General features: G+C 45.4%; 1 protein-coding gene across 1 annotated transcript in view; it reads right to left on the bottom strand.

Annotated features, from left to right (window-relative positions):
- Positions 1 to 13,363: 13,363 nt before the first annotated feature.
- Positions 13,364 to 18,835, bottom strand: part of BMP3 (bone morphogenetic protein 3) — a 47,149-nt gene continuing 41,677 nt past the window's right edge. Inside the window, exon 3 of the mRNA XM_060247140.1 lies at positions 13,364 to 14,270. Coding sequence (XP_060103123.1) covers positions 14,079 to 14,270 — 192 coding nt within the window. The 3' untranslated portion in view covers positions 13,364 to 14,078. The remainder of the gene's footprint in view (positions 14,271 to 18,835) is intronic.

Raw genomic sequence — 18,835 nt, forward strand, 5'->3', positions numbered from 1 at the left:
GCTTGCCTCTGCTTCATGACCCTGGACTTCCTTGGTGGTCTTCCATCCTAGTACTAGCGAGGGCCAAGCCTCTTTAGCTTCCGAGATCTGATGAGATCAGACTACCTGGGGCCATCCAGGTCAGGGCAATCTAAACATTAGAAGCAATTAAATTAGATACCTGAGTTTAATTGTTTCTAATATCTAATCTAAACATTGGTGGGTGGAAAGTGTTGCCAAGTCATAGCTGACTGGCATCAATCTCAGAGGGGTTTTCAAGGCAAGAGACGTTCAGAGGTGGTTTGCCATTGCCTGCCTCTACTCCACAGGGGAGGGACGATGGCTCAGTGGTAGAGCATCTGCTTGGTAAGCAGAAGGTCCCAGGTTCAATCCCCGGCATCTCCAACTAAAAAGGGTCCAGGCAAATAGGTGTGGAAAACCTCAGCTTGAGACCCTGGAGAGCCGCTGCCAGTCTGAGAAGACAATACTGACTTTGATGGACCAAGGGTCTGATTCAGTATAAGGCAGCTTCATATGTTCACACGTTAGAAGCATTCAAATTGGATAGCATGAAATAGGGGTGGCTAAACTTGCTTAGTGCAAGAACTACATAGAATAAACATCAGATGCTTGAGAGCCACAAGACATGAACCTCAGATGTTTGAGAGCTGCAAGACAGGAAAGAAGGGAGGAAGGCAAACAGATAGGGAGGAGCGAAAATAAAGCAACTTTAACTTTAAATGGCTAGCATGGTGAAGTGATTTAAAGAGAGAAATGCCTTCTCCAAGCCAGCCAACGGATTGGTGGGGGCTTCAAGAGCAACGCAATATGTGTGAAAAAGCCACATGTGGCTCCTGAGCCACAGTTTGGCCACTCAATTTTAAGAAAAAAACCCTCTCCAAATATACATAAGCCAGCCAGTATAGCATAGTGCTCAGAGTGTTGGACTCGGAGACCCAAGTTTGAATCCTCGCTCTGCCGTGGAATCTTGTGGGATGACCTTGGGCCAGTCACATTCTCCCCGCCTAACCGACCTCAGAAACATAAAGCTAGATTCTGAAGGCAGCTGGAGAATGGCTAGAATCTATTGTGAGGCTGCGCGTAGATGGCTAGATTCTAGTCTTATCTGGCAGTGGGAGCCTTGACTCTTCAAAGCTTTATAACCTCCAAAATCTTGTTGGTCTCGGAAGTGTTACTGGACTCACATCCAGGAGCTCAGAAACACGGAGGGCACGTTGGGGTTGAATGGTAAAATCTGTCGTGTTGTGTTATGGAAATAAAATGAAGGACAGAAGAATGACGTAAGCTGCTTTGGGCCCCCAGTGGGGAGGCAGGTGGGGTAGAACTGAAGTGAATAAAGAAAGAAACCCATCTGGCAATGAACCACGGGGGCTTCCCATGAACCCAGGTGCTACGGACGACCGGCTCTTGCTACAAGATGGTAGTCAGCCTGCAATATGGGTTTCCAGGCTGCCGCTCTGGGCAAGGAGTGGCCTGCCTCTCTGGTCCTTGAAAAAGCCAGGTTGAGAGGACCAATTGCCGATGCTGCAGCTTTGCTTTGCACAAGATAAGCCTTTGTGTTCTCTCTCCCCTAGCAATGTGCTTGTGTGCCATATACTTGAATTGGGGTCCCTTGCGTTAAGATTCAAGAGTTTAGGCCACACCCCCTGCTGTAAGCCAGTCCTCCAAGAGCTTACAGTAGGTCCTGTAATAAGAGCCCTGTAAACTCTTGGAGGATTGGCTACAGCAGGGGGTGTGGCCTAATATGTAAAGGAGTTCCTGCTGCCCAAAAAGCCGGGGTTAGATTTATTTATTTTTTAAACCAAGGAGAAGACGGATGTAACCACAGATGAAGTTGTCTCTGCAAGCACACTGAAACTTGTACATTTTAAAACATTTTTCCACCATAGGCCTCTGCTTTGGTAGATTTATTCCCCCCAAATCAGAACGTCCATCTTCGCGCATTAATCCAGGTGTTCCCAACCTTTCTCAGCCTACAGGCACCTTTGAAATTCTGACACAGTGTGGTAGGCACATCCACAAAATGGCTGCTGCAGGAGGTAGAGCCAACCACAAAATGGCTGGCAAAGCTTACCTTCAGTCACTCGGTGAAGATCCTTGTGCCATAATTGCAGCTGCTGCCGAAGTAGTGTTGTTAAAATGTGTACATCAATCAAATCCTCAGTGGCGAATCAGAACTTTTGCTGGGCCAGAGCTGCAGACGGTACCACCCAGTTTCCAAAAACACTTGGCGGCAATTCTCCCTCTAAGTTCTGGAGCCTTGTGAGCAAAAATTTTACTTTGTGAACTACTGACATTAAATTTGTGAGCTACTGCATAAATTAATTTGCTCTGGAGCTATTTTTCCTGAGCAAAGACAAAAATGTGTGAGCCAGAGGCTAAAAAACTGTGAGCTAGTTCACACTGACTCATCTTAGAGGGAACACTGTGAGCACCAGGAAAGGTGTCAAGGGTGTACCATCAAGCCTGCAATCTCCACGTTGGGGACTCCTGCATTAATCCATTCAAGCCTGTTGAAACAGAAGCATTTCTTCTGACATTTTTTAATACCAAAGGCATAAAGATGCATTTGGGTAGCCACTCATTTCATAGATGTCAGCAAGTCAAAGGGAGATGCTAAAAGCACCGTTAGACTTGGGTCGCTTCCTTTGCATGCTTACGACCCAAGATTAATTCCCCCAAACACTTCAGTGGATCTTAAGTGGCGGAGCTGAGAAAGACCAAAGCATGACACCCGCCAATCAGAGATCTTCTCTGGGGTTGATGGTCTGACTACCCAAAACGGTTTCATCTGTATATCTAAAGGAACCCCGGACGGCTGACAGGTCCCAATTAGTAATACCAAAGATTGTGTTTTGTCTCCAGGAGGTTTTTCTTTTTCTGTGTTAGTGTGCATCATCTATATTTTCTGCCCAGTTTTTAGAACAAATTGAAATGTAAAAGCTGTAAAACCTTTTTTTAAAATAGGATTTTTTCCAATATATTTGTATATATATATACATATATATGTGATTTTCATATATGACTATTTTTAAAATAAGAATGTATGCCGGGTAGAAGGTTTTATTGCACAGAGTATCGCTAATGTGTACAGAGAGAAAATAATAACAATGCCTTTCTCCTTTTTAAACTTGCTGTATAGCTTATGGATCTCTTTGTGTGCACAAATAAATCTATTGCATAGCATCTTCCTCATCTTTGTTCTTCGGTGTCTTTTATGAGTGGCAGTCTAGAAACGGGGGTGGCCAAACTGCAGCTCACACATAGTGTGTGGCTCTCAAAGCCCCCACCACCCCATTGGCCAGACTGGAGAAGGCAATTGTCTCTTTAAATAACTTATCCAAGCTAAGCCAGTTAATGACTTGGAGAATGCATTTAAAGTTATTTTCTTTCCACTCTCCCCCTCCTCATCTTCCTTCCTTCCTTCCTTCCTTCCTTCCTTCCTTCCTTCCTTCCTTCCTTCCTTCCTTCCTTCCTTCCTTCCTTCCTTCCTTCCTTCCTTCCTTCCTTCCTTCCTTCCTTCCTTCCTTCCTTCCTCCCTCCCTCCCTCCCTCCCTCCCTCCCTCCCTCCCTCCTTCCCTTCCCTTCCCTTCCCTTCCCTTCCCTTCCCTTCCCTTCCCTTCCCTTCCCTTCCCTTCCCTTCCCTTCCCTTCCGAAGTGGGGAGGAGTAAGCAGCAGCGGGGCTGCCATTTCAGGACACTGGTCCTGACAGACAGTGAGCACAGCCGTGCGGCATGGTTTTACCCGCCAATCAGCTGATTGGTGGGGGGGGCACCTTTAGATAGCTGGGAATACGGTGCTAGAGCCCCATTCCAGCATGGGGTGGGGAAGGAAGGGGGGAAGAAGCTGGGGAGCAGGCAAACTAGGCGTTTGCCTGGGGGGGAGGCTGAATTTGGCACCCCCACCCTGACTGCGCCCTGGGCAACCGCCTAGTTTGCCTAGCGGGCAAGCTGGGCCTGGCTGAGATTGGAATGAAATACTTTGGTAGCATTTTTCACAGTATGAGCAAGACTTACTCTATGACGTCTTCACGCACCTTGTCAAATGGGGCCAAGGAAGTAATGTGGCAACCTACAGTCATCTGGGCTTTCTTTTTTTCTTTCAGGAACTCCTTTGCATATTAGGCCACACACCCCTGATGTAGCCAGTCCTCCAAGAGCTTACAGGGCCCTTAGTACAGGGCCTACAGACAGTGAGCTCCAGGAGGATTGGCTACATCAGGGGTGTGTGGCCTAATATGCCAAGGAGCTCTTGCTACAAAAAGAGCCCTGGTTGTCATGCTCCCCTTGAAAGGGTAAATGATCTAATTGTTCATATTCCCTATATGACTAGTGTGCACTTGGTAGCATGCATCTTTTTGGCTGCATTGTTAGATGGCCTGCATCAAATGAAATATTTTTATTTTATTTGAAACATGTATTAGCCACCTTTCCACCTTGTGGAACTCAAGGCAGCTCACAGTGAAAATAACAATAAGACTGCAGATTTATACCCCACCCTTCTCGCAGAATCAGAGACTCGGAGCGGCTTACAACCTCCTATATCTTCTCCCCCCACAACAGACACCCTGTGAGGTAGGTGGGGCTGAGAGGGCTCTCACAGCAGCTGCCCTTTCAAGGACAACTCCTACAAAAGCTATGGGTGACCTAAGGCCATTCCAGCAGGTGCAAGTGGAGGAGTGGGGAATCAAACCCGAGTCCATGCACTTAACCACCGCACCAAACTGGCTCTCCACTACACAATAATAAAAAAGGTTCATGATTTAAAATGTGGGATGTAAATGTTTTAAATGAAAATAAGCATGCCTTTTTGCTGCAGCACAACAGGAAATGGAAAGGACGGACCACCATTTTGTGTCGTGCAGCTTTACTTCCATGTCAGCTGTTTAGGAGTCCAGATGAAAGGCAGTTACTTGGAGGAACGATTGTTTGGGGGGGGGGATGTGAAAACCATCCCAGGTTCTTGAGAGGGAATAGCTGGTCTCCTGGAGGTTTCATCTCAGTGCAAGAGAACAAAAGGATTCAGAGCTCGGGCTCAATTACTGTGTCCTTTACAATCCAAAAGTAACACCTACTATTGCATCTGGAAGTTGAACGAAAGCCAAGCAAGACTCTGGAAGGGGTGCAGGTGTGGAACTGGTTCCCTGCGGTGAACACAATGTGCAGGTGGTAACTTTGGTCATGCACCAGATTGAAGGGTCCTTCAGCCATGGGTTTCCCCTCCCTCAAAGACCTGCTTGTTCTTTCAATGACATTTAAACGGGAGATGAGATTCCTTGGTGCAGCTGTGGTCTTTATTTGCAAGATGGATGGCCCAAAGAAGAGGTGGCGAAACTGTGGCTCTTTCACACATATTGTGTGGCTCTCAAATCCCCCTCCCCCCACCCACTTCATTTCTCTCTTTAAATCACTTCTCCAAGCCAATCCAGCCAGCAGCTTGGAAAATGCATTTAAAGTTAAAATTGCTTTCTTTCCACCTCTCCCCATCTATTTTCCTCCCTCCCTCCCTTCCTTTCTGTCCTGTGGTTCTCAAACATCTGACGTTTGTTTCTTGTTACTCTCAAACATCTGACAATTATTCTATGTGGCTCTTACGTTAAGCAAGTTTAGCCACCCCTGGATTGGATTCCTGGAGGATATCTACCATTGGCTACTAGCTTTGGTACTGAGGGGAACCTCCACATTCAGAGGCATTGAACTACTGAATCCCAGAGCCAGGAAGCAATTCCAGAGGAAGGCCTCTGTGCCCTGTTGGTTCTCCAGAGGAACCGGCTGGCCACTGTGAGACAGGATGCTGAACTAGATGGACCACTGGTCTGATCCAGCAGGGCTTTTATGTTCTTATCACTGGCCTAAGCTGACGAGCAGGCTCACTTGTAAGCAAATAATAACAGCGTTAGCTGAATTTATGACCTGACTTTTACTGTTTTGCCTAGCTAAAGGTGTGAAAACTCTACAAAGTTGCCATAAATGGGCTGCAACTTGATGGCACTTTACATACACACACACACATAGATAGATCCAGGTGGGCAGCTGTGTTGGTCTGAAGCAGTAGAACAAAGTAGAAGTCCAGTAGCACCTTTAAGACCAACAAATTTTTATTCACAATGTAAGTTTTCATGTGCATGCGCATTTCTTCAGAAGAGGAATGAGGTACAGTAAGCAGAGCTACATATAACTTGTGGGGTTTGGAATGCAAAGTGGTACAAAGTTAAAATCCAATAGCACTACTATTATAGAAGAAGAAGGCTGCAGATTTATACCCCACCCCTTCTCTTTGACTCAAGAGAGGCTTACAATCTCCTATATCTTCTTCCCCCACAACAGACACGCTGTGAGGTGGGTGGGGCTGAGAGGGCTCTCCCAGCAACTGCCCTTTCAAGGACAACCTCTGTAAAAGCTATGGCTAACCCAGAATAACCTAAAACCTCGCAGAATAAAAGTTTGTTGGTCTTAAAGCTGCGACTTGACTCCTGCTTTGTTACACACACGCACATTCGTTATGAAAATAGTTTGACACATCCACACAGGAAAGCTTTAACAATGACTGCCATTGTGGTTAAATAGCACCTTTATGTTATGAGGCAGTATACCTTCGAACGCTAGGCATGAGAGACCAAGAATGGAGCACATTCTGGTCTGCACTGAGTGTTGGATTCCCTGGGCTTTTGATCTGATCCACGTCCCCCTTTGAAGGTCCTTGTGGTGCTCTGTATTTAAGCAAAACTTTGATCTTCCCAAACATTCTCTCTTTTCCCACCTTGACAGCATCCTAGATTAGGCAACGTGTATTTTACGTTAGCATAAACGAAACACATATAAATAAATATTATCTCTCCTCCTTACCTGAATTGCCTGTTTTCAACATAATGTGGTGGGTTTTTTGGCCTTTGAAGTTTAACATCACCTTTTTACCTTATGTGTTGGGGAAACCTGGAATGTGCATTGAAGAACGTTGAGGAAAAGAGAACTTTGATCTCTGGAAATCTTACATGCATGCATGCATCCCATCCTGAGCCCCTGACCACATGGGGATTTTTGAAGAGCTGTTTTATGAAACGCTTCGTTCTTCTTTACCGTCTCCTTGTTTCCTTTGATGGGGTAATGAGCTGCCAAAACTTCTGTTCTCTTAGACCGGCCACTTTTTGAATTTCAAACAAGGAGTAATTTTCCATTGGAATTGGCCCAGAAATTGCTGTCTGCAGGAGAACCAGAGAGGGTTACAACCAGTTTAAACTCCTAAACATGGCTTAGCTTGCCAACAGAGTCTCGGTCTTGTTCTCCAGCCCTGCATTTTCAGCCACATGGAGGGATCGCCCCATTAAGGACACTGTGTGTTCCTTCTACATCACAATGAAATGAGGTTCTACTTCGATGGGCCCACTTTTTAACGGTGGGGAAAGGAGAAAAGGCCTTGAAGACCAGCCAATCGAGTTTAACGGTGGGGAAAGGAGAAAAGGCTTTGAAGACCAACCAATCATATTGGCAAGTGCGTGCTGTATTAAAATACAGTTTCAGGTATCCTGGAGAGTGAAAAATTAGACCAGCAGATGACCATTACCCCAGAATTTATTTCACTTCCCAATAACTCTGAGCAGAAAGGACAGGTTTTCCCGTTTCCTGATGGCATTGCATAGGTGAGCAGAAAAGCAAAAAAGAGGAAACTGTGAACCGCAGTGGAAACCAAGAAAGGAACAAAACCATTGCTAAAATTACTGGCGTCTGACAACAGCTAGTGAAAATGCACAATTTATAAAACACTGAATAGGATATGATAAATATGTATTATTATCAAACATTCCAAACGTGAAACACTGCACTTTCATATAGACCCGACTCTTCAAGAAAGCCGTCTAACTAGCTGTTGTTAGACACCATTCATTTTAGTCATGGTTTTGTTCCTTTCTTGGTTTCCATTGCATAGGTGAGAGCATTGTCCTAATATGCAAAAAAAAAAAAAAAATCTGTCCAGCAATCAACTATTTAGAGATCAGTGTGAGAACTGAGGTATGATGATGACTTAGTGAACCTGAGCTCCACAGAGAGCTGCCCTTGAAGGCTGTCTGGATGCCACAGTTGGCACAGAATGCTTCAGCTAAGATGTTGGATCACAGGGACCACATTAGACCAGTGTTTTGCTTCTATTCTGGCTCTCAATTTGTTTCCAGGCCCAATTCAAGGTGCTAGTACTGACCTATACAGTTTGGGCCCAGTATATGCATTTATTTACATCCCGTTCTTCTCTCCAAGTAGGTCTCGAAAGCAGCTTTTGGAGTGTTCTCTCCTGTTCCATCTTCTCACACCAACCTTGTGAGGCAGGCCAGGCTGAGAGTTTGCGACAAGCTCAGATAGCTTCAATGGTAGAAATGGAGATTCGAACCTGGGTCACCAAGGATGCTAGGCCATCACTGTGCTACACCACATTGGCCTGAAGGACCACCTACTCCCATACGAACCTGCCTGGCCACTGCCCTGCTTTAGGTGACTCAGCCTTTTGAGATTAGGCAGGTAGCAACTAGGGATGAGCACAAGTTGAAGTATGAACCATGTTCCATGCCTAAAATAGCTGATTCGTGGTTCATTCTGAATCGGTTCGGGCCCGAACCGATTCAGAATGAACCACGAATCAGCTATTTTAGGCATGGAACATGGCTATGCACAAACTGCAAAACAAAGCAGCTTGGTTTTTTGGTGGTTCGTCTGTGTCGGTATCAGCATGGGGATCTTCCTCACACACTGCAACATACTCAGCATGATTGCGTCACTTCCGGGTGACATTTGTCACGCTGGGCACATTTGAGGTGCACTGGCCCTTTCTAGCTCTCCCGAATCAAATGAACCAATGAACCACAATTCGTTCAGAATTATTATTATTTTAAATGAACTGAACCAAACCACCAAATTGGGCAAAACAGCAAAGCATGAAAAAAACGAACCACCGTTTTCACGTTCCATGCCCATCGCTAGTAGCAACTCAAGGGAGGGACTTCTTGGCTGTAGCATCAAAACTATGGCACTCCTGTACCAGGGATGTTCGTCCATATTTTTCCATCAGTGTCTTCTGTCTGTGGGTGAAGACTCAGCTTTCCCTACATGAAGCCCTCCTTCCTGTCATGTGTTTTAATGACTGGTTCTGTGTTTCTACATATGTATATTAGTTTTGGTTTTGATTGGTTTGGTGATGTCTTTTGTAAATCTCTGCTTTTTAATGGTTAGTCTTGACTGGGTGAAAAGGCAGGATATAAGTCATGTAAGTAAATCAGGGTCTCCAACCTTTTTGAGCCTGGGGGCACTTTTAGAATTCTGACAAAATGTGGTGGGTAGCTGCCACAAAATGGCCCCTGCAGGTGGTGGAGCCAGCCACAAAAAGGCTGCTGCAGTTTGCCTTCAGTCCCACAGTGTAGACCCTTGTGATGTGGCAGCAGCTGCTGACAAAGCAACATTTTAAAAAATCTGTACAGCCAATCAAATCTCCAGTGGCCAATCAGAAGCTTTGTTGGTCAGAAGCTTTGCTTGGCCCCACCCATTTTCTAAAAGCATAGAATCATAGAGCGCCAGTAAAGGACACCACGCTGGGGACCTGTGAAGTAAGTTGACCTATTGTATGACACAGTAAGCAAAACCTTCCGAAAGCCACAGGTATTCCAGTTTAACTGGAGAGCCAGTTTGGTGTAGAGGTTAAGAGCACAGACTCGAATCCAGGAGAACTGGGTTTGATTCCCCACTCCTCCACTTGCAGCAGACTCTTATTTGGGAGAACTGGGTTTGATTCCCCACTCCTCCACATAAGGCTAGCTGGAGTGACCATGGGCCAGTCACAGTTCTCTCAAAGCAGTTCTCCCAAGAGCAGTTTTTGTTAGAGCTCTCTCAGCCCCAATTACCTTACAGGGTATCTGTTGCGTGGTGAGGAGGGGAAAGGAGATGGTAAACTGCTCTGAGACTCCAAGTGAAGGGCAGGATATAAATCCAATCTCTTCTTCTTCTTCTTCTTCTTCTTCTTCTTCTTCTTCTTCTTCTTCTTCTTCTTCTTCTTCTTCTTCTTCTTCCTCCTCTTCTATAGCCAGTTATAACTACTCATCTTGTAGTTTATATTTAAGGTCCTGGGAGCAACGATTCTCTACAATATCTCTTTGGAAAAAAAAGGGGTGGTGTATTCTTTTTATCCCGATTCACAGTATCTTGCATTGAATAAACATTTGTTCTGGTAATCAGGCATTAAGATAGAAAAATAAGGTTTACACAAAAAGTGTTTTTCTCCCCCTTTGTTTTTTTTTTAATACAATCTTGCACACATTAATTTGCAGTGCAAAAAAAAAAATCCTGTAATTGTAGGAAGAAAAACAAGACAGGTAAGCTTATACATCAGTAGTGAAAAAAAGAGAGAGATCCTTCCCAGTGCGTCTGCGACTTGCACGCTTGCTTTTGAAGACATGTAACTTCTTTAATAGATATATAGATATATAATTTTGTAAAATTAATGTAAAAAAAAAAACCCCAGTGTGTGTTAAGAATACCAGAAAGTGGAAATTAACACACGGGAAGGCAACAGACATAAAATAAATTAAAGACATTAATAGAAGCTTCTTTCCATATACAAATATCCTTTGGCTTTTTTTTTTCTTTAACTTTACTGACGCCAACTGTACAAGCATTAATTTCCCATGTGTAAAAAAAAAATGTACAAAGTCTTATTTTAATTTTTTTTTTTTTACATGGAGAAGGAGATAGCTTAATAACGAGTGTGTTGGCTCCTCCATTAGAGAGGATTCAGCCCTTTGGAACTGCGACGTATCTCCGGTGAGCTGGAAACCAGCGCGTCGAGGTCCCGCTCCCTGGCGCCAGTGCTGCGAGAAAGAGCTCTTCACTGTGCTTATTATAAGAGAGCGAGAGGCACTTTGGGTCTTCCGCAAGATGCATAGCAATCGAAAGGTGCTCAAACCCTACAGTGCGCAAGGATGTGTTGCAGTCGATGCTGCTGCCCACACTCTCAGCCTAACGCAAGGAGTCCATCTTTTCTCTGGCATGGGCCAGAAGTGGGAAGACTGAGGAACAGTGAAATTTGGCCGCTGGGGGTCTAGTCCCCTCATGCTCACAGCACACGAGACTCGTGGGGGGATCAAGGTTATGTACTAATGACCAGTGTTCCCTCTGAGTTAGCGTGAGGCAGCTCACAGATTTTTAGCCTCCAGCTCACACATTTTTGTCTTTGCTCAGGAAGGATGGCCCCAGAGCACACTAATTTATGTTGTAGCTCACAACTTTAATGCCAGTAGCTTACAAAGTAGAATTTTTGCTCACAAGAGTGCAGCTTAGAGGGAACATTGCTAATTACCCGATCTCTTGCTACAGCCAGGAGATCAACAAGATTTTTGTGGGGGGGAGGAGGTATAAGCTTTTGAGAGAGAGCAATGTTCTGTGAATTAGGCAGATCATGAGAGGGAGGGCAGGAAGGGTTGCAACAGTGCTTAGTTCTCGTGGCCCTTTCTTACATGCCCAGGGAAATGCTGATTGCCACTTTGGGGTCAGTCAGCACTTTTTCTCCAGGCCAGTTTGGCCAGGGACCCTGGAGGTTATTGCCATCTTCTGGGCATGGAGCAGGGGTCACTGGGGATGTATGCATGTGGGGGAGGTATCTGTGAGTTTCCTGCATTGAGCAGTGGGTTGGACTAGATGACCTTGGAGGTCCGTTCCAACTCTCTGATTCTATGAAAGTCAAAGCTCCCTTCGTGTAATCTGATGCAGGGAGCTTGAACTCTCAAAAGTTCACACCCCAAAAACTCTTGTGGGTCTTTAAGGTGCTCCCGGACTCAAATTTAGCTGTTCTACTATAAACCAACACAGCTACCCTCTGGAACTGCTGTATCCGTGGTGCCCTGAAGTAAAGATAATCTCAGGGCTAGACCATTAAGCCTCAAAGGTAGGGGTCCCCAGGGCTTTTTTTTTGTAGCAGGAACTCATTTGCATATTAGGCCACACAACCCTGATGTAGCCAATCCTCCAAGAGCTTACAGGGCTTTTCTTCCAGGGCATACTGTAAGCTCCAGGAGGATTGGCCACATCAGGGGTGTGTGGCCTAATATGCAAAGGAGTTCCTGCTTCAAAAAAAGCCCTGGGGATCCCCAAACATGTTGAGTCTGTGGGCACTTTAGGAATTTTGAGAATGGAGAATGAGTGGTACCACAAGATGGCTTCTATCTGGGGCAGAAGATTTTGGACATCCGTCTTCCTACAATGAGGGCAGTGGTTTCCTGAATGGGTGTTCCTTGCAGATCCAAAGGTGATTCTGCACCCCCCCCCCCAGGTTCTTCTGAAGCACCTTTCAGTCCAGGGAGGTGCAGGAAAGCAACGACTGTCTATACACTTCCAGGGGAACAAGAAATGGGTGGGAAACCCATCAGCAGGAACCACTTGGGGATCCCTGGGTATCACATGCACCGGGAGACAGGTAACGCATGGCAGCTAGGGAAATTCACTTCACTGAGAGCTCCATATTAATTCACGGTTCCTACAGATTTCATGCTGTAAGGACCACCATTGTGGAATACAGAATAGATCTGTATGGAATACAGAATAGATCTTGTATCACCCCAATCTTTGGTCTTTGTCAGCCAGTATTAATCAGGCTGACCCTGCTTGTCACATTTTTTTAAATGTGATGTTGGTCTTCTCCATGTAGGGCTCTGTATGCTAGGAACTGCATGCTACCATTACTGTGCATGTTGTGCTAACTTCCCAGAGATTGTACGATAGCAGGGCTTTCTTTTGTAGAAAAAGCCCAGTAGGAACTCATTTACATATTAGGCCACACCCCCTGATGTCATCATTGTTTCACACAAGACTTTTTTGTAGAAAAAGTCCAGCAGGAATTCATTTGCATGGTAGGCCACACCCCCTGGTGCCAAGCCAGCCGGAACTGTGTTCTGGTGCATTCCTGCTAAAAAACACCGCTGTTCTACAGTATTAATACTCCACATGTGAAAGCAACTTGTTTGAACATGGCTGGGAATATGGAACCCAGCAAATGTAAAGGTGTTTGTTTTAACATATGCAGTGTCATGTTTAAACAAGGGTCTATTGCTAAAACATAGTGCAACCCAAAGGGTTACCACCACAGTGGACTATAGTAACTCCAACAGACCAGGTTCTGCCTCCTCTCCCCTTTCTGCTGTCCTGAAGACAAGGATGGAATTTCAGCCATTCACTGCCCCTATCAGCATAACACAGCTCTTGATCTCTGTAACACAGATCTTGATCCATATCGAGAAAAAAAAATCCTCAAAATTTGATTTTGGCATGTTTCTAGGAGAAGCCATATTTGATTACATTGTTTAGCACATGGAGGGGGGGGAGGCGGCATGGTATAGCCCCATCTTGGAATCTAAGTAGGGTTGGCACTCGGAGAGGAGACCACCGAAGCAGACTCTGCAGAGGAAGACAACGGTAAACCACCTCTACTTCTCCCTCATTTTGGAAGCCCTTTCTTAGGGTCGCCGTGAGTCGGTTGCAACTTGACGGCACTTGAGTATATATGTATTTAGCACTTCATAGGAACATCCCAGTAACTTAAGGCAGAAACTTAAGGCAAAACAACATAATACATTTACGAATCTCTCTCCAGAAGAGAGTCTTTAGAAGGATGGGCAAAGCCCAAGCAATGCCGGTGGTTTAGAAAGCTTTCTCCAAAAGGGTCCTCCAGGCAACCTTCAAATCATCTCAGTCGAGTTCTTTGCTTTGCAGATGTCTTATTTTCCCCCACGAACATCTCGCGACAGAAACAGTTTGTTATGAGTGCTGCTGCTTTCATTCCCACCCACCCACCCCCAATCATACTCTCACAGTAAGAAGATTACAATTGGGTCCTTCCATCTTCTGGAACGCAGTGGGTCTGTTCCTTCTTGCCTTCTGCTCTTCCATTCGTTCATACTTGTTTAGAAAATTTTGGGGAATGAAATGCATTGGCAGTGCAAAGTGGGCTGTGATGGTGTGTGTGTGTGTGTGTGTAGCCATAAAGCACAAAAGTCAACGAGCCAGGGGTGGGAGAACAGCCCTCAAGAAGGCTCTGTAGGCTCAGGAAAGGTGTTATCTGCACGCGCATGACTCCACTGTCATGTTGGGGTAGACTTTGAGTACCACATTCTTGTTTTCATCAAAGAACAAGATGCTGAGAGATGACATCTTGTCCGGGACACAGCACGGCTCGGGAATCCCAGAGACGACCCCCACAGCTCTCACGATGCTTTGGATGGTGGCATGGTTGGATGGCTTCAAGGCCTGCAGAAGAGGAGAAGGTGGACAAAGATGAAACTGGGGCTGGTAGGCTCAGCAATCTTTGTAGCAGCGGTGCAGGGACTAACCAACAGGCTTGGACTGGAAAGGCTGAAATCCATCTCCCCACTGTAATATGAAGCTATCGGGATAGCCTTGGAACAGCTGTACTCTCGTGGTCAAACCTATCTCATAGATATGTCGTGAGGCTAAATAAAAGAAGGAGGACCACAGATCACAGAATCATAGAATCACAGAGTTGGAAGGGGCCATACATCTAGTCCAACCCCCTGCTCAATGCAGGATCAACTTAGAGCACCTCTGACAAGTGTTTGTCCAGCTGCTGCTTAAAGACTGCCAGTGAATGGGAGCTCACCACCTCCCTTGGTAACTCTTACTGTAAAAGAGTCTTTCCTAATATCCAGCAGGTACCTTCCCGCCCTTAATTTAAGCCCATTATTGCGAGTCCTATCTTCTACTGCTTACAAGAACAGCTCCCTGCTCTTCCTCTCAGGGACAGCCTTTCCAATACTTACAGAGAGCAATCATGTCCTCTCTCATCCTCTTCTCCAGACAGAACATTCTCATGTCCCTCAGTCTTTCCTCAGAAGGCTTGGTCTCCCTAGATCCTGAACCCCTTGTCACTTATATAAGACTCATACAGCTTTTCTGCATTTTCATTTTACTTGTTAAGTTTCTGTTTCTTGGGGGGAGGGGGTCCTGTCCTACACAAGTTTTGCTCCCCCTAGTGGTCAATTTGACATCAAACAGTCCCCCCCAATTTACTGCCTTTGATGTCAAGTTAACCTAGAGGGAGTAAAACACACAAAGAACAGGACCCCCCCCCCCAAAAAAAAGAAACAGGAACTTAGCAATAAGTAAAACAAAAATGCAGAAAAGCCCCTAATGCAGCTATGTTTCCTTATTGCATTATAACTCTGCAATGAAAAGGGCTGGAGACTTGGGGGGTTTTTTAAAAAAAAAATGAGACCTGGGACTTCAAAGGTGCCTGCAGGTTGCAGCACGAGAGTAAGGTATCATTAGTGTACTATAGCAATCTTAAAATTCAAAATTCAGAACAAAAAGATGGAAAATGCTCCTCACTGGCATATGTGTACGGGGTGGGGGGAGGGAGCAGAAGAAATGACCATGGGGAGCTGAGGCAAACCAACTGGTGTGTGGGTGCCCCATTGCTATGCGTAGAAATGTCACCATGTGAAAGCAGCTTTGTTTTAAGTGTTGACCAAGTATTTACTTATTTATTTATTTTGCAAATTTATGATCCACCCTTTCCCAAGGTGGGCTCAGGGTGGATTACAACAGACACAAAAAAAAACAGTTAAAATCGCACAATAAAACAGTTAAAAAATTGAACAGTTAAAACCATTAAATAAAAATGAAATAAGGTGGCGTCGGTGGTATAAACCTCATTCACAGATTGAGAGGCAGGAATCATAGGTGTCTTGGATGACAACAGTGTCAGCCTGGTCCCTGCTTGTCAGGACGGTAGTCAGTGCAGTCAGGCCAATTAGATGGTGTGAATGACTTGGAATTGCTAATCCTTCAGTCCCAGGTGATACTTGGATGGGAGGCCACTAAGGAAGTCCAGGATTGCTATGCAGAGGCTGGCAATGGCAAACCACCTCTCTTAGTCTGTTGGCTTGAAAATCCTACAGGTTGCCGTAAATCAGCTGTGACTGGACGGCACTTCACACACACAAGAAATAAATACATGTGTTTAAAACTATTTGTTTACCTCCAATCCACTTAGGAATCATACCAGTACAGATGCAGGTCCAGGGTTTTTTTTAGCGGAAACTCCTTTGTATATTAGGCCACACATCCCCAGTCCTGGGCTGGAGCTTACAGTAGGCCCTGTACTAAGAGCCCTGTAAGCTCTTGAAGGATTGGCTACATAAGAGGGGTGTGGCTTAATATGCAAAGACATTCCTGCTACAAAAAGTCCTGTGCAGGTGGAACAGCTGGAGGGGAAATTGACAGGGCCATGGCAAGTGATCCCAAGTAAAGTGAGCAAAACTAGAATTCTTATTAGGTCTTCAGGAGGGAAGATGGGATTAGCTGAACAGCCCTTCCTTCTTTGCCCAAGAGTTGATCCATGGTACTCCAGCATAGCTTCTTTTTATGAGGCTACGTCCATGCAGCCTTAGATGCAATGTGAACCCTCCACTGGGTACCTTGCTTGATACAGCCGCTCCTTCAATCCAGCACCAGGTTATCCCTTTCTTTCTGTTTTTAAATTTCTGCAAAAAGATGCAGGTATTTTGGCCCGTCGACCGATTTCTAAGCACCTCTGGCTTTGACGGAACGCCACCCACAAAAGATTGCATTAGAGATTCATGAAATATTTCTCCCCGCTCTGAAAAGGGACCAAAGTAGAGCAGACTCTAGTCTGCCATAAACAATTTGCTGGAAAAAATGAAAGAGGTAATATGTGTCTCAATTCATAAGGAGATCTCTCTCTGACATCTGAAGAACCGAAAGGGGACAACTCTCGACAGCACAGTTATTTGAGGCAATCAATCTTATGGAACAAGAACCTTGGTTGCATAGGAAACTTTTTCTACAGTTCCAAAAGCTGTAATGTAGGCATAAAACAAAGCTGGAATAGAGATGAAGAATGGTTCTTCCAGCCCACGTTTCTCTCTTTCTCCAGGCGTACAACTTGAACTGGGACAAATAACCGGCATTGTATTATCACCAGACAGCCAAAGGAGATTTCTAAGGCCCTTTTGCTTCAACTGAATGCAGCAAAGGCAAGATTACATTAGGGATTCATGAAATATCCGTTGTGTCTTACAACCTGCAAAGGACTAGAAGCAGAAGAACTGTATAGGATCTGTTTTATTGGAAGGCTGAGCTTCTACAAAGTCAATTAGAGTTTCCTAATGAGCTTGCAAGCTTGTTTCCCCCCCTGCTTTAGTTTTACACACACACACACACAACATCAGCAAAGATGTTTGCCAGCCCGCTGCACAATGTCACTCCTCAGCGGTAGAAGCAGCTACTTATTCTGGATGTGTTAGGCTGACACAGATGCGGTCTTAAATGTAACATCTTTGGGTCCCTCCCCCCACTCTTTGGAGGCACTGCCTAAGAGAAATGTTTCATAGTGGTATCCTAAGTAGAGTCAGAGCTTTTTTTGTTGCAGGAGCTCCTTTGCATATTAGGCCACACATCCCTGATGTAGCCAATCCTCCAAGAGCTTGCAGAGCTCTTTGTACAGGGTCTATTGTAAGCTCCAGTAGGATTGGCTATATTAGGGATGTGTGGCCTGATGGTCAGAAAGTGTGTGGGAGGGGCAGGGCAGGAATGCTGGGCACTCCATGAAACCCTATGGAGACCGATTCCTAAAGGGTATAATGGAGAATTAATCTGAGGGTATCTGGGGGTCTGTGGAGGCACCAAATTTTCAGCATAGCATCCAGTGCCTCCCCTAAAAAGACCCCCCTCCAAGTTTCAAAAAGACTGGCCCAGGGGGTCCAATTCTATGAGTCCCAAAAAAAGGTGACCCTATCCTTCATTATTTCCAAATGGAGGGAAGGCATTTAAAAGGCATGCGGTCCCTTTAAATGTGATGATCAAAACTCCCTTTGGAGTTCAATTATGCTTGTTACAACCTTGCTCCACCCCCAATGTCTCCCGGCTCCACCCCCAAAGTCCCCAGATATTTCTTGAGTCGGACCTGGCAGCCCTACCCAATTGGGAATTAGATAATGATGCACATCCATCAGGAGGGGACCCTTTCCTGCACCCGATGAAGTGGGCTGAAATCCATAAAAACTTGAACTGCATTTTTAAAAAAAGAAAGAAAAAGAAAATGTGTCAGTCTGCTCCTGGCATCGGTTGACTGAACTCTAATTCAAGTTAAGTAAGTAAAGCACCAGATTCCTGTTTATTTCGACGAGGGAGACTGCTTTCTGAGAAGAAAGTTGCACGTTAGGTTTCAGGCTACAGCAGCTTTTCGGGAGGGGGGGAGGAAGGGAGGGGGCAAACCCTGAGATGTGTACATCTGAATTAGCTCGATGTTCCAGTCTGGCCTCAGAGACAAGAGCAACTGAGCCAGCAGCAAGCAGAATGGTGAAGGCATAGAGTATCTGACAACGCCAAACGCCACACTACCCGAGGGAAGGTTAATGGAAACCAAACAAGGAAGAGGAGGGCGGGGGGGAATGAGAAGTCATAATGGCACAAGGGAGTGTCAGACAGTAAGGAAGGGATGGGGGTGAGATGAGGTGAGAAGGTTCTTTTTGGACTTAATTTGGAATCATTGATCTTTTCAGAAAGGTGAAAGGCATTTCTGAGAACGAGAGAGTGGGCTTATTAAAAAAAAAAAGACACACACCAGAGAAAGTTCTTCCGCCCACCACACACAATGCACCAGGAACACAAATAATCCCTGAACTGTGTTTGCCAGGACACACTGAGAGGATTTGAGAAGTGTGGGAGAGAAGCACACTGTCATCATGCTGGCTACATCACTTCTGGTGAAACCTGGAAGTGACATCATTACATTGCTGGAGATGCTCTAGGCCAGGGGTGACCAAATTGCA

Source organism: Heteronotia binoei, chromosome 9 (assembly GCF_032191835.1).
Source record: "Heteronotia binoei isolate CCM8104 ecotype False Entrance Well chromosome 9, APGP_CSIRO_Hbin_v1, whole genome shotgun sequence".
NCBI classification, from domain to species: Eukaryota; Metazoa; Chordata; class Lepidosauria; order Squamata; family Gekkonidae; genus Heteronotia; species Heteronotia binoei.